This window comes from Pygoscelis adeliae, unplaced genomic scaffold, assembly GCF_000699105.1.
Source record: "Pygoscelis adeliae isolate BGI_AS28 unplaced genomic scaffold, ASM69910v1 Scaffold161, whole genome shotgun sequence".
NCBI lineage: Eukaryota > Metazoa > Chordata > Aves > Sphenisciformes > Spheniscidae > Pygoscelis > Pygoscelis adeliae.
The window spans coordinates 1,524,915-1,540,869 of NW_008824061.1; the positions used below are offsets into that span (position 1 = coordinate 1,524,915).

Below are 15,955 nucleotides of genomic sequence, written 5' to 3' on the forward strand. Positions count from 1 at the left end.
ACCCGGTCGGAAAGGCCTGGCTGCGAGGGGTCCGCCGTCGTCTCGCCGAGTGAGCGGGATGCACGGCGAGAACAAAAGCCGGCTCGTTTTGCCTGCTCCCAAAGAGCAGGGTAAGCGCCATCGAGCAAGGGGAAACAAAACACCTTTTTAAAGGGGTGGGGGGAGAGAGGAAACCAAACATCCAGATCAGAGCGTGGCCGCCTGCCCTCCCAGACTAATGACAGCGCTTCAGACTTTTATTTGAGGACCTGTGGTGAAGCAGACCGGTGCCTAATTGCCGAGTACCTGCACAAACTGCGAGTGCGCGCAGCGAACCCCGACCCTCCCGCCGCGGGTGGTGAGCGACGGACCCACGGGTGCTTTGCAAGGGGGAGAGGGGTCCCCCGCAGGGCTGAAACCCATCCACAGCCCCCAACACCTCCGTGCAGCCGAGCCTCTGCCCAGGAGCTGCTACTGCTCCCCGCCATGCCGACTCCCTCCCCTTTGGGCATCATTTAACCCCAACTCCTCAGAGCACACAGGGAGGGGACTCGAGGTTCACAGGGAGCTGAAACCAAGCAGGCTGTGCTGCTCAAGGTACTAATGACTCTCTAGGCTGCCTTCTCCAGCACATGGCAGCAGAAGGAGCCACCACTGACTTCCTGCCAAGGACACTGCAAGCTTGCACCAGCCTCTCTCCAGGCTGGATACAGGCAGAGAATTCGCAAAACTGCTACTAATAAAATGGTGCAAAACCCATCTTCATGCAGGAACCGATACCAGAGCAAACACAGAGCGGAGTATCGCAGTGCCCTCCCTACCCTGCAACAGCTCCTTGCCACGAGAAGCCGTGTAGGTGTCTCATTTAGCTCTAACCCTGTGAGCACAGCTGGGCACAAGAGCGAAAGGTTGCAAGCATTTCCAGTGCACCTTCTTGATTCCTCCTTGCTGAGCATGACGCGAGGAGGTGCTTCCAGGAACGGGCTGCAGGGAGGAGCGCAGAGCCCTCCCCAGCCAAGGGAGGGCCCTACCTACCACCACCAGGGACATCCCAGCTCAGGCTGGGGCCACGTGCACCTCCAGCACTCCTGAACTACCAGCAAGAGCCCGCTGAGCGCACAGCGGGTTTCCTACAACACAGGAACAACTCAATAGACCACTGCCACAGCCCTGTCCCCTTCTCTCCATCTTCCCCGGCATCACCTAACACCAGGGGCTTACGCCTGGTGTGCTTACCTGATCTCACCCGAGATGGGTACAAGCCAAAAAGCCACACAAGCGCTAATCTGGAGATACAGGCAAGGTTTGCAGGGAGCAGCCACAGCACCGCTAGCCAAACGGGTCACTTTGCAACACCACTGCAAAGCTTGCATGGAGCTGGACGTCACGCTGGACGTCACCTGTGGATTTTCTGCTAATAGGGAGGAAAAGTTATGCTGTGCTCAGAGGACCGTTTTGACCCCTGAATAGTCAGGTTTTTGATACTGGCCCATGAGTTCAAAAGCTATGGAGGGGAAGAAAAGAGGAGGAGGAGGAACAACATACATAGATCTCCCAACCTCAGCAAGTCATTGCAAAAATCTCTTTTACTAGCTGTGCTGTGAAACTCAGAAGATCCTCCTTTTCCAAGTCATTAATGCAGCACTGTTGTGTTGGGTATCTGCTATCTTCTGTCCCACAGGTGGCTGGAGGTGGTTGTGGGTGAAGCAACACCCAGATGCACTATGCACAGATATGTGGAAGTTTATCCAAAGAGATCTGCATGTCAAACAGGAGGAGAAGTCTATATAGCATGAATAAATTGACATGTCAGCACAAATCCCTGCCCTCTGTACACAGCCCTGACCTGGCTCAGTGTTTCAGAGGCATTAGCCTGTGCGGTTGCCTTGAAGTGGATGCTGGACAAGTGGCTTTTTGCAAATCAGTCATCCACAAGTGACACAAAGGAGGCCACCACCGCCCTAACAGGGGTGGCAGGAGGTAACAGAGCATGCACCAGACACTGCGCCCACCAACGCTGATGCAGCCCAGGCACAGATATACCCCTCTCATCACTCCAGGGCTCCAAACTTTGTTTCACTGACTTTAGACCTAAATGCACCCCCCTCATAAGATGCTTCCCCCTGTCCCATGGGCTGGTGTTGTACCTCAATTATTCATACAGTCACTGATGGCACAAGGGAAGAGTAAAGGCTTGATCACTCGCCTTTCTACCTTACCATGAGAAAGAAAAGCTGGAGTCTTATTTGATTCTCTCCTTTTGCAGATGCAAAAATTTCACATAGATGAGTCTCCAACAACCTAACAGCAGCAAGGCAGCATCTCTTAGAGGCTCTCAGAGGGAAACTTGACCCCCTGAAATAGCATATGCTTAAATGGCTGAGTCACAAAACCAAAGGGACACCCCCCACCTCTTCAAACTGCACACTCACTTCTCAAAAATGGAACAGTGATAGTTATCATTTATTTGAGCCTTCTGGACAGGTCTCCAAGGAAAACACCAGCATCAGTCCTGTTGCAACTGTGATGGTCAAAAGTTATGGCAAGACAATCTTTGTAGATAGAGATTATACCTTATTATACCAATTAGCCTAGTCAGAAAAAGCAGATTCAGGTAAAGGCCCTCCTTTCACATGTTAAAAAGAATTACTTCATATTGAGGCGAGATGAACAAGGTTTAACCCTATTCTTCTAGTCCAACAAACTTTCCCCCACCCCAAACAGGAAAAGAACAAACTAGAAAATAAAGAAATCAACCCAAAGCATCGGGAGTTTTATGAAGTCTGGCACTTCATGCTTTGGATGCTCAGTTAGATTGAACTTAAAAAAAGCAAAGCAGCTCAGCCTCGGGAAAGGAAATCTCTTTAAAGCAAGTTACCTCCAATACTTGAAGAAACTAAAAGTAATAATTGCTAGCTAGATTTGAAAGTTTCAGCTGCAACCCTCCCAGCTCTGACTCAGATATTCTAGAGCCGCTTCTAGCAACACTTTGTGGCTCCTGCTGGTATGTTGAAAAAACAAAATAATACACAAACAAGACCCCCAAGTTTCCCAAATGAGGCATTGGCCAAGTGAAACTCCTGATTCAGGTTCTTTGTTTGACTGCATTTTCTCCGTGCTGCTATATGGTTCATCCCAGCCTCTCTCACCGGTACCATTTGCAAGTTCTCAATAACCCTTCCTGGACACAAGGTAAGCACGCTAAATCACAGTGATTAAAAATGTAATTGCCACAATTGTCGTGTTGATTGGAGATTGTGTAATTTCTTGTAGAAGGGGTGTGTGTGCGCGCACACACCTGTCTGTGTGTTAGGTAGTTCATGCAGAATTTCCTGCAGATCAAAGAAAAAAAAAAATCTGCTTAGACCTCTCCACTTTCATAAAAACAGCATCCAGATCAACTGCGTCACCATGGACTGTGACATTCACTCAGCTCAGAAATGTTTACAAATTAGGACTGAGATAACAGGAGGAGGAGGGGAAAAAATAGAACGTGGGTTTGGGGGTTTTTTTGTTGTTTGTTTGTTATATCTGAATAACTGTTGAATGCTCAAAAAACGAGCCTTTACCAACTGGGAGTCGTTCCAGCGAAGACTTTACAGGGACAGAAGTGATAGACTACAATAGCAGGCAGCCAGGTTAAAGAGCAAAAAGAAAATACTTAAAAAAAAAAAACAACAAAAACAACACATAAAAGTCACCCTCCACACATCAAAACTTATGCAGAGCTGGTCTTCGTTGCTCAAACTGCAAGGAATAGGGGAAAAAGGCCCCAGCACATACTGAAACAGGGGCTTTCCCCTTTCAAAAGAAAAAAAAAAAAAACACATCTATGGTAAGGCAAAACAAATAAAATAAAAATAAAATAGAGATTCTGCTGAAAGGCAGCATCCTGCCCCGGGGCTGACTGGATATAGCCTCGTGTGCATCCCAGGCAGGCTGCTCCAGAGCACTGCATGGGAAGTGCAACTCATCCGCATGCAGGAGAGGGACGGGCACCCCCGGCTCTTGCAGGGCAGACCGCTCTGCTGTACCCACGAGCAAGAATACCATGCCCTCCTGGCTTCCCCACCACTGACCCAGGAACAGGTCTGATGCCCAGAACTTCCTTTGGAAAGTACTCAGGTGTATGAACCTTCAAGCTAGAAACACACCCTGGCTGCAAGGGCTTAGTACCGAGGATCAATCCTTTCTTCCACGAACTTCAAACTGCGTTTTTCCCCATTCTAAAAGTGCGGGGCAAAGACAGGGACTCACCGTGGGCAGGAAGAGAGCCCAACTCCTGGCTCTGCCCACAGCACAGGTCGGCTTCTCCTTCCCCCAAGGAGCATGCCCTCCCCAAGGCAATCGGCTGTCACAACAGCCCTGCCCTCCGACCCTGGGTAAACATCTGCGCACGCTGCTTATTTGAGCTCCTATAGCCTCGTTATCTCCCCCAGAACACCCCTAGGGCTAATTAGAGAGTTAATGGCATCATGTCAGGAGATAACGCTATGTGGGGGGAGCAGGGAGAGGGAAGGTGGAAAGGAGTTGTGAAACAAAACCAGTTCCCTTCACAACCGCTGTGCAATATTGGTTTAGGAAAGGCGCACACAGCCCCTGGGGACTCTGCCCTCCAGCTGCTGAGCTCCATTTAATAAGAGAACAAGACACTCCTCTGGAGAGACTCAGTTCTCCAGCCAAGATGATGCAAGGTCCCCGCGCCTCCCCTACTGTCTGCACAACCCAAACCCCTCCAACCCCATCAAGGGAGGTCATTCCCACCAAAGTGCCAGCAGGGACTCACTTCCCACAGTTGGGGTATGACACAGGATGGACACCGAGCATACCGATAATTTATCATGAAAGTGTTGTCTGTTTATTCCCGGTGCTCCTTTTATGTAATTTTTCCACCTTTTTTGTACCCTAGTAACTCTCTTTAAAGAGCAGTTGCTTTCACCAAAAATGCTTAGAGATAAAAGGAAACAACCGTCTGGACACAGAGATCTTTGCAAGGCAGCTGATCAGCCTGCAAAACCACTGGCCAGCAGACACTTCTGCACCGATGGGTGCAAAACCACGGGTCAGCAGACAGTCGAGCATGGAGACACGACCAGTGGACTTTGGAGGTTCAAGCCTCAGCCATCGGCAGCTCTCTTGCTGGAGTAACAACCCTCAACATTCAAACTGCATTTTTGCCTGATAAGGACCTTTGGATGCTCAACACTGCATGCTTGACTGTCCCCCAACACATTTGTAAAATATTTTGCAAAAGTAAGAGAAAGTTACACAAGAAAATTCATGAGAATTGCTCCTGAGCAGCATGAACAGCCCCATCCCTCCAGCTGGAGGTGGGACAGGAGGTGGCACAAACCTGTATCCCAGCACAAGACAGAGGCCTCTGGCCAGGGAAAGGGAAAAGCAGGAGATAGCGACAGATTAGAGATTCTTTGTTTTTAATTACAAGAGAGGAGCAACTGTTGACAGACCAGGTTTGTTCTTGCACAAGCAGCTGAGGGGAAAGTGTTGTTCTTCCCTTATCTTGTATAAACTACAGATTGCTCTCGGGAAACACGCAACTCTTAATAAATGCACAATCACAGCAGCTCTTTCCAGCCAGCCTCTGCTATGCTGCCAACTCCCTCCCACCCAAGCCCTTGTACAATAATCCAACCTTAAAAAAAAAGTTATCAGTTTGCAATAATTTGAGAACAGTCTCCCAAACCTCTGGTTAAACCCTGACCCTGCAACTGATGGCCATTCACGCTTCTCATGTGAACACATCGCCGTTATCCTATATTGCCCTGGTGTGCTGCGCCACAACATACACCCCAAGGCAGATGGGGAGCCTGTTTGTTCCTTGTTTCCTATGCAGAAACATTGAATTTCTCAGTGCTGGTCTTCCTCCAGGTGCCCCTCTGCCTGCTCTCACATGCCATGTCCACCACCAGTATGGCAACAGCCATAGAGTTCAGTTATTTGGCCAGAGACCTTCCCTAGATGAGTGATCACTTCAATTTCTGACTTGTCTAATTTTAATCCAGTCTGGACATCACCATGAGGCCCACCATATCTATCCATGTCCTCAAAGAGAAAGAAGAGTGCTTCAGGGTACCTTTTCCTTGTGTTTAAGGCACACTGGAGATAAAAATCCATGTTTTTAGAGCCAACGTAGTTACACTCGTTACTGAAAACTCCCTTGATCATTCATTATTTTCTGCAAATTCAGATGCTGATTAGCAAAGGGTTCATTCAGCAGTGAGTGAACTAACCCAGGCCACAAACCACTCCTTAATCTACGCTTCACAGAGATTGATTTAATTTTCTGCGACTGCCTGACAATTCACTCTCTCATTAATTTAAATGCTATCAAATCAGCGACAGTGAGGTGGAAAGCAGATGGTAGAGACATTAAGAGGAAAACATTACCTAGTCCAAAACTGTCCTCATAAAATATTGGAGGAAAAAAAATAATAGTTATTAACAGGACCATGGGCAGGACCTGCAGAACCACAAAGCAACATATATAGCGAGACTTTAGATGAATAAGACTTTCTTCAAAGCAAGAATCTGAATTAATGCAAGAGAGGACTTTAAAAACAAAAGCTACACCCCACAGCTCGTTTGGCCCTGTTGGACAAGGAAGGGGAGAGGAACGCTCCCAGGGCTGTGCTCCAGGTTTGATGCTGAAAGGAGCATCCCATGAGCCTGGCCACCCCCCACCAGGCACAGCCAGCACTGCAGCTTGCAACAGGGCTGTGAGGTGCTCTCTACTCCCCCCACAAAGTGGGGTACCACAAAGCTTGGCAAGGTTTTCATTCGGCTGGATATGGACAGCTCGATTCATCACCCTACTTCCAGCTAACAAGAGAGAAGGGCCTCATTTCCCTCTCGCCACCAATTTGGTTTAAAAATAAAAAATAAAAAAGTCCAGAGGAATATGAACTTTGGGGGTGGCCATTCCACTTCGGTTGGTGTTCAAACTGTGCTTCGTGGTTTGCTAAAATGCCAGCTGCCCAAGGCGTTTATGGCTTAGGGGCTCTAACCCAATCAAAGTGTTCCCAGCAAATAATATCTGAAGTATGTTTATAGTTTAAGAAAGAAAGAAAAAAAAAAAAGGAAAAGAAAAAGACAGGTATCCTATCAACTAGAGACACACAGTGAAGTTCCCATCAAGACAGCATAAACCTTAAAGTTGTACCAGAGGCAAAAGTGCCTGCGGTCTGTTGCTCCAAGATCAAGATGCCTTTTAATTAAGTGTTTGTGCAGACCTTTTAAAGATATAAAATAAGTGCTAACACATTATTGCTCCATACTTAAGCAAGGAGCACGTGCAGCACCATGGAAACCTTTGGAGGCAGGCCTAGCTGCTTGGGGAAGATGTTTTCTGAAGCGACTGCTTCTTTTGTTTGGAGGTATTTGCATGTAGGCAGATGACAGGACTCACAATTGCAACACTCTTCCACCTCAAATGCTCGTAGCAATATGAGCCAGGGATTTAAAGCCAGCCCTCCAGAAGAGCCAGGCCAGAACAAACACAAAACACCCCATCACACAGGGCTCTTTTCCAGTAGGTTTGTGCTTTTCAGGTAAAAATTAGTTTATTCCCTCCCAAGATGAATGTAAAGCGAGATACTAAAAGGGCAGAAATATTTAAAGGAATTTTAAATATGCTTCCAAAATGATCTATAGCACAGCAGACAGATGGCCCATTGGTTTTCTTCAATACCATTAAGAATTAAGGGAAGCGGCATTAAAAATAAAACACTTGGTGTAACGATACTCATCAACTGGCTGCATCCCTACAAAAAGAAACGCAGCCAGCCCTGGTCTGCAGCCAGAACCAGGGCAAAACAGCACAGGAAAGGGAGCTAGTGAAAAGTTATTTTTAAGAAACATAAATGTGTCTTTAGAGCCCTACTACACACAGAATGAGAGAAGTCTTCAGGTTTCGGCCAAACTGAATATACAAATGCATTCTCTACGCGCATCCTTTATCAGAAGGAATTGACCATTTCTGGATTTGGATCTGCAGCGCTAAATGTGATGATTAGATCATTTGGAGGTACCTACGCTGCCGAAGATTAAACGTTCAGCTACAAAGCCAAGCCTAAATTAGCAGAGCTTATGAATTCAACTGCAAACAAGAGAGGTGCTGGAGGGAAACTTCCAACAGAATAATGCATTTGCTCATTATGGAAATGCCTTTGCATAATCTCAACTTTCTTTGCACAGGTATGGAACGAACAAATACCCACAAAGAAGAGAAACTTGGCAAGCCTCAAACGCTCTCAAGCACAAACCAGACAGTAATAAAAGCTTTGATCACATCCCTGTGCTGCATAAATTCCTTCCTTCCTTTCTATGGTCAATCTGGGAATACTTAGGCATGGAAACAGATGGCCACGAAACCCACTTTGCTGCATCCACTTATCAAATCGGCCTTATCCTCCAGGTACAAAACCATTTCCCAACAAAATGCAGGGTTGCAGCACCTGCCAGAGGCCTGGGAAGCACACACCACATGTTAGTCAGCCCCTGCACCAAGACACTCTTCCTGCACTGCTCAGCCACACCACGCATGCTACGCCAGATCCCTGCCCTGCTGCCAGTACACAGGGATGTCCTCCCTGTCCTGCAGTCTCACCACCCCTTAACCAGCTTTCATTTGCTTCCTCAGCCGTTACCTTGCAGCAAGTAGAGTTCTCTTCTCCTGACCCAGCAAAACACTTTGAAACAAGCAATTAAAAGTTAACAGAGATCAGAGCCTGCACTTTAATATTAAAGCATTGGATAGGACGCAACAGATGTCCTTCTGGACAGTGGGTATTTATTTTTTTTATGTCTGTCCCAGGAATTCAGTGCATGGCCACCAAATATGAATTACTGAACTGATTTACATAGTGCTAAGGCTGAGACCATGCAGAAGAGATCTACCAGCTCCCTGGCCACCTTGGGCCAGGGTAGCTCTGCGAGGGGCCTCAGTCCCACTCCTCTCCAGCTCGCTGGGCTACGGCATGGGAAGGTACCCTGCACAAGGTGGCTGGGGTGGCTCCTCCATGAGCCTACAAAAGGTTAAACCTGCGAAAGGTTTCTTCTTCCCATTGGGAAGCATTAAATACCTACTCTGAGATGTGTCATTGGTGCGAGGGCTGAGGCTGAGCGCCTCAACACTTCCATGTCCTACATGGGCTGCATCCAGTCTCTCCTACAGCCTAGTTTTTCCTCCACCTCTGTGTATAAAGGAGAACAGCAAAGTTACAGAGCTGAAGCTATCACCTTTAAAACTATGAAACACATATATGTTGCACCTCCAAAATTTCTGTAGCCACCAGGCTTGGGACACCCACAGCCCATGAAGCTGAGGACCCAAACCCAAAAGGACACAGCCCTGTCTGAAGCATCCACACCACCATCCCCAGGGCAGAAACCCACCCCACAGGGAGCTCAGCAAGCGCCTAACCAAGCCACACACAGCAAATCCCCACAATGATTTGCAGAAGATGAGGAAGGACAAATTAAAGGAAAAAAAAAAAAGACAAGGAATTCTCTCTCCCTTTTGTGGGGAGGGACGGATCCAGGTTAAGAAAACTCTGACCATAGTGACTATCTGGGGAAAGGCATTCCACTGAACTGGTTAGGCAAGGGGCTGCGGGAGGATAGCTTGCTCAGGGGCATGAAAGGAAGGTATGTACAGGGGGAGGGGGACGAGCTGCTCCATCACTCAGGACAGCACTCCTGCTCCTGCCAGTGAGGTCCCCGGAGCGCTGGACACGCTGCTGGGATGGTGGCAGGAGACTTCCAGACTCTGCAAGGCCATCAAATAACACTTTTATCAGGATGCTGCCCGCTGAAGTCCTCAGCCCAAAGCAGCTTCATTTGGGTCCAGGCTAGTATCTCTTAGCATCGGTGAGCAGTTTAAAGGACTTCTGAGGGAAAGCAATTTTGCACCCGGTACGGCAGGCTGACAGTGCGCCACAAGGGCTCCAGGGCAATGCAGGGGTTATTGCATTGCCACACGCTTGTTCCTAGAGAGAGGTCCTCAGACCCCTCCTCCCTGTAGCTCCAGGGCATGTAAGCAGTCAGAAAAAAAAATATAAAATCATATAACATCACCTGGTTTCTAGCACTGCGGGAGACGGCCTGAGACCAGCGTTCCTCTTGAATGCAGGGAGCTGGCCACCATCCCACCAAAGACCCCACAGTTGCTGGCTACATCCTTGGTCAGGGAAGAGGCTGGGAACCACCTTCTTTGGTGAAGGCTAAGAAATGGCAGGTGGCCCACAAGGAGACACATTCAGCTTACCTTCCTGGCCATCCGCAGCTCCTTCCCACGCCAGGGCCATGGCAGAGACTGAATGTTCTCCGCACCCACAGGGTCCACCAGCCCCTCACTCCGGCTATGCAAAAAGGCAGATCTCTGCCGGGATTTCCCAGCCTGTCTGTGGTTAACGCCATGGGAGAGGAAGGGGCACAGCCGGGCAGCCTCACAGACGGGCCACCCAGGACATTGTGAAAGAGCCGGTCACAAGGCACATGACCAGGGAAGGCTGCTGACTGTCTAATGTTACACCAGACCCACAAACCCTCTTCCTGTCCCCTCCAGCTCTTTTCATCCCAAGATAGTGCCGATCCCCAGTTTCTCTTACCCCTTTCTTACATGGGATACAGGAAGTACATTTCTTCCTTAAAAACAAGAGCATGAGAACTGCAAGGTCTTGGCTCAGCGAGAGACAGAGATGTAGCTCAGACAAGATGGGTTTCCTTGTTACCCAACCTCCTCCTCCAGCTCTCTCCCCAGAGAGTTGCATTTTCAAGGCAACAAACACAACCGATGGGTGTTAAGCAGAGCAGGACTCATGCTCATTTTCCAGCCCACTGGTGGAAAAGTTTCTTCAGGCACTGCTCTGAATACTGTAGCTCCTTCCCCACTGCCAGCTCTGTCGTGAACAAGCAACTGTACTCCCCAAAAATTAAATAATAAAAGAATCACAGCTCTCACCAACACAACTTTTGGGATCAAGGACAGACATCTTGTGAGGCTGAAAGTTTCACTTTTCAGCCATAATTTGCAAGAAGGTACAGAACTTATTTTAAAGGCTGATTGGGATTGCCTTAAAGTCCACGGAAGGACAATTGCTTTAAATAAACCGGTCTTAATTGCTTTGCACCTATTTAAATCTCACATAGTGGTACATTTTGGAGAAAAGCTGGCCTTGCTCTTTTTCCAAGACAAATCTAATAATAAAAAGCACTCTGCCTTGATCTCACTGTTCATCTCCCAGGGCCCCTCTGTTACTACTGCATTCCTTTGTGTTTATCTGCCCTCTTCAACTCTGTGCTGTAATCAGCTGCGTGCGGCACCTCGTGTCTAGAAGTGACATGGCTGAGGTTACAGGAGAGACAGGTGCAAGGGGAGCTCTTGCCCCGAAGCTATCCAAAGGAAAAGAGAAGCTGGAGGGGAAGAGGGTTGTAAGGTATTTCAGATTAAAGCCGACAAACAGCAAACACCTTGCCCCAGGCTACACATTCTCTGCCAATGCAAGCTGCAGCGGCTGCGAGCCCCAGAAACAGCAAAGCAAACACGGACTTCTCTGCAAGGGGGAGTTGTCACCTGTCAGGGATGTTTGCAAATTTATAGGGAGGTGGTGGTGGCGGCAAGGGGAGTAAAAAGAGCTTTCCTCCTTTTAAAAGGCAGACTGTTTGCACAGGTTTGCGATGCATATTTTGCTTTGTAAAGGCTTTTGTGCAGCACTCAACTGAGCGAAGGTGCTGTCTTCCACTGAAGACAAACTGGAACATTTATTAATGTACATACATTAATGTACTCTGAGCCGCTGCCTTACAGTAAGGGTGAGGATGGGATGGAATTTCCCCGCTCCTCCTTTGGCTTGTCATATCTGTAAAAAACACTTAAAGAAGTCACTGTGCTGCTCAGCCTCTTCAGAAATGCCTCCTGCAAGGCTGGGATCAAACCCATCATAAGCAAGTAGTAACTGCACAGCAAAAGCTGCCTGCCCTCCTTCCCTAGCCCCAGTGCTCAGAGAAGACAAGAGGAAGGGATTTTCCACTGATGTTCCACTGCACCACAGACGGGAGAGGGAGACTCTGAACAAGAGCCTCAAGTGAGCGTGTCAGCTACCACAGTGCTCTGCAGACAGCTCAGAAGAACTGAAGATGGGGAGGCTTTGCTAGCACTCAGTGCAGCAAGTCCAGGTTTGGGCACGGAAGGAGCAAAGTTTCTGCTGATGACTTTTAAACTGTTGGGGATTGTTTTTTAAAGAGAACATAGTTAGTTCAAACAGAACATTACGACCTATTTCAAAAAGTAGGAGCCCCTCTAAACACGGAGAATCTTTTGGACTAGCTATTGAAGAGACATCATTTTGCTGGAGCTGTGCTACAGCATTGGAAAAAGCTGAGAAGTGGCCTTTCGGATCCAGATGCTGACTGAAGGCTTGCACACCATCCCCCTGCGCCCAACCTGAATGCAGAATCAAAAGATAACCAGCCTTGACATCAGTCACCTCTCCTTGCACACTCAGAGTAGCTTCACCACATTAGCTGAGCAGATACCCAACCTGAGAGCGGCCTCTTTACCCTTTGCAATCTTGCAAGGAAAGAGGAGAGCACCGCAGTCTCCCCAGCAGTCAGACCAGAGAGGCAGTAACAGGTCAAACCTTCTGGCACTGGGGACTGCAATCAGCATGACCTGGGGGCTCTTCCCTTGCAGATGCGATCCTCCAGGTTACAAACACTGCCAGGATGCAGACCGCCAACATGCCTTGGTTGAACACATTAAAAATGACGGTTGATTAGCCAGGGAATTAACTGACACAGTTTCTCAGGATGGAAACACAGAGGAACAAGAAAATTTACAGACATCAACACAAACTTCAAGCTGTACATGATTTTTACTCCAAAGTATACAAAACCCAGGAAGAACAGAAACAGGACACAAACAGCTCAAACTCCTGAAATACCTCCTGCTCCAGCCTGCAAGAATAGCACCTGGCTTCTTCACCAGGGCTATTGCTAAGAAAGAGCCGGTCAGTTTGTGCCAAAGGCAATGAACCAGCAACCACCAGTGCCTCATTTGCATTCCAGTCTTGAGCCATACTGGCAAGACACCCACGACCAAGACTTGTTACAAACACTCTCTGGCTTTGCCTACCTAGAGACACAGGAGGAAAAAACCATAATATGAAACCAAGTTTTCATTCATACCTGACCTTCAAGAAAAAAAAAAACAGTTAAGAACATCCTCAAGCCCCAGCCCTTAGTCATCAAAATTGCAACTGTGCCCAGAATATCAACTATTTTAACATTGAGGCCACATAAACTAGCCCTAAGCAGGGAGAGAGCAGAGACAGTTGAGCAGCCAGGCAAGTGCAAGAGACTCCTCAGCTCTTCTGCCTGTTTAGCTGCCTCATCCCTCTCTCCTGCCATTGCTGCAGCAGGAGAGGAAGAACAGGTGAGAAGTCAGCCTGCTCCCCCTTGCAGCCCTGAGGAGGCACAGAGGAGTGACGCCTTTCCACGGGTCACACGCCGTCCCGTTTAGCCACATGTACAAACACCACTGTTCACCACCAGAGTAACTTGGCAGAGCCATGCTCCCAACCAGCTTCTGTGGGTGGGACACAACAGGCAAAGCAAGAAGGAACTTCCTTGGTCAGAGGCAGCAGCCACAGCTCCTCCACCAAGAGGGACAAGATGGTCCCGGGGCAACACAGCAAGAGTAGCTCCTGCAAAAACTCCTCATCTGTCCCCAAAGGTTAAGGAAGTTCTTCTCACTACTCACCCACATTGGGTCATTCAGCTCCGTGTCCTGCACCCGAACACAGTCCATGCTAATCTCTATTTTGTTTGTAGGGCCATTTTCAGATGGGCCATCAATGAAGTTCAGATCGATCGGCTGAACCGAGCATATTGGCCTGAAAAGAACAGAGTAATGCAGTTAAAACTGGCTAAATTTTGTTTTCTTCCCCCACCATGTGCTAGGGTGTCATCCAGGACTTAGGCATGACCACGAACCAGTCTCAGGACAAAGTAAGTAATTACTAGTGAACAACTACCTCATCACCTGCCATGCTAACAGCAGCCCCTGAACAGGACAGGGCCTGGAGGGACATTTCACTTGCCTGAGCAGAAAAATGAGGTAAGAGCACAGGAGTTAAATCACAAAGACAGAATTCATGGAGGATTTATAGCAGTAACTGTCCCAGCATCAGTCATGGCAAGTCAGGAATGGGAATGGAGTCAGTTTTATTTCCTTCAGTGGACCTGACAGAGTGAACTCTGCACCATCTCCACCTCCTCTCCCTCCCTGGCACCAGCAAAGGAGGAAAACCATGCAGCCTGGACATAGAGTAATGACCCCACGTCCTTAGGGGAAAATGCCAACCGTCCACCTTAAGTGAGCATGCGGTGGAAAGCAGTCAGCTCAGCAACCAAAGGTCTTGAAGAAAGTCAGCGTCACTGGTCATCTCTGCATCTGTTCCTCTTAGCGTGATGAAGAACCTCTTGAGAGCTCAAGAGCTGTCAGTCATCACAGGCTCATACCCACATCTTCTAATCAGCAGGTACAGAAGACTCCAAAACCCCCAGCATCAGTTCCCTGAGCAACCTAATTACAGAGATGTCCTGTCCCAAAATGCCTTCTTCCACAGGCTCCACGTAAGGACTACTTACTGTTCCAGGAAGTCCCAGATATGCTGGAGCACCTCTGGGCTGAGGAATTCCCTGGGCTGCGAGCCGTGGGACATGGCCGACCGGTAGTAACTCTCCTTCCAGGAGAAGTGGCTCGGAGTTTCTACAAACCTATAAAAACAAAAGCAAAAAAAAAAAAAAAAAAAGAGAGAGAGAAAGAAAAGAAAAAAAAGAAAAACACACAAAGATATGTTGAATGCATGAGCCCAACTTGATGAAAACCCATAAATAGAAGCTATTGTGTGAAAAAGGAGACACGATGAATGCCTGGAACATTCACAGCTGTACAACACACATTCCACACTGCTGCAGATGCTGTATTTAGCTAGGAGAGAATTTGGCCACCCTTCCCTATAAGTTAAATACCCCTCAGAGTCCACTGGGATGCTGCATCATAAGAATCCCAGAAGAAAAAAAAAGCCACCTTCCATTCTACCCCCAAATAATCAACTTTCTATATAAGCAGGTAGTCTTTGCAGCAGGTAAAGCACCTAAGTGGTATGCAATTCCACTGTCCCTGGCTAGTTGCCTCTCTAGATTGCATGCCTTTGGATGATTTAGGTGACGACTACTACACCCAGCCACTGCAGCTGAGGTCTTGGAATAAGTATTTTTTTTTAAATTGAATAATAATAAATCTTCTATTTGTTTTATTTTCTATGGAAATAAGTTCTATCACATCAGATTATATCTGCTTGTCTACTGTCTTCTCACCTCCAATAATTTCTGAGCCTGACTGGCTGATTTCCGCCAGATCTACTAATTACCTTGGCCATTTTTATCCCCTTAAGCTCCCACAAGACGCACAGAAATAGGTGGGCCCAAGAGGAGCAGTGACGAAGCCAGAGCACTCACGCCTTCCACAGCTGCACATTCTCATCCCACTGGCCAATTTCTAAATTCAAACACAGCAGCTTTTACACCCATGTCAAAATACTCAATGGCTGCAGGGATGTAAGGGGGAGCAGGAGGAATTTCTTGAGTATATTTGCAGTTGACAAAAACTCTAGGTTCAACTTAATTAGAGTACAAGACAGGTGACCTTGTTTCCTGCTACAAGGACCCCCCGTCCTTGCATCCCGCAAAATTTTCATATAAAAGAGTTGTTTCAGCACGATGCAAGTGAATGGCTGTGCTCCCTGCCAGGGGAAAGGCCATGGCAGAAGCCAAGGCTATAAATGGATTCCAAAAAGAATTGGACTAACATTTGGTTTGGCACATTTTAGTGCTGTTTAACACAATGGTCTGAACAAGTTGCATGGAAGACCCTAATTTATTAAGCTGTCAA

At 47.8% G+C, this 15,955-nt stretch overlaps 1 protein-coding gene across 1 annotated transcript in view; it reads right to left on the bottom strand.

The window, feature by feature from the left end:
• TP63 (tumor protein p63) overlaps positions 1 to 15,955 on the bottom strand; it is a 106,626-nt gene that overhangs the window by 71,183 nt on the left and 19,488 nt on the right. The window contains exons 2-3 of the mRNA XM_009334097.1: positions 14,650 to 14,778; positions 13,760 to 13,892 (exon numbers count right to left, since the gene is read on the bottom strand). Of these exons, the coding sequence (XP_009332372.1) occupies positions 13,760 to 13,892; positions 14,650 to 14,778 (262 nt within the window). The remainder of the gene's footprint in view (positions 1 to 13,759; positions 13,893 to 14,649; positions 14,779 to 15,955) is intronic.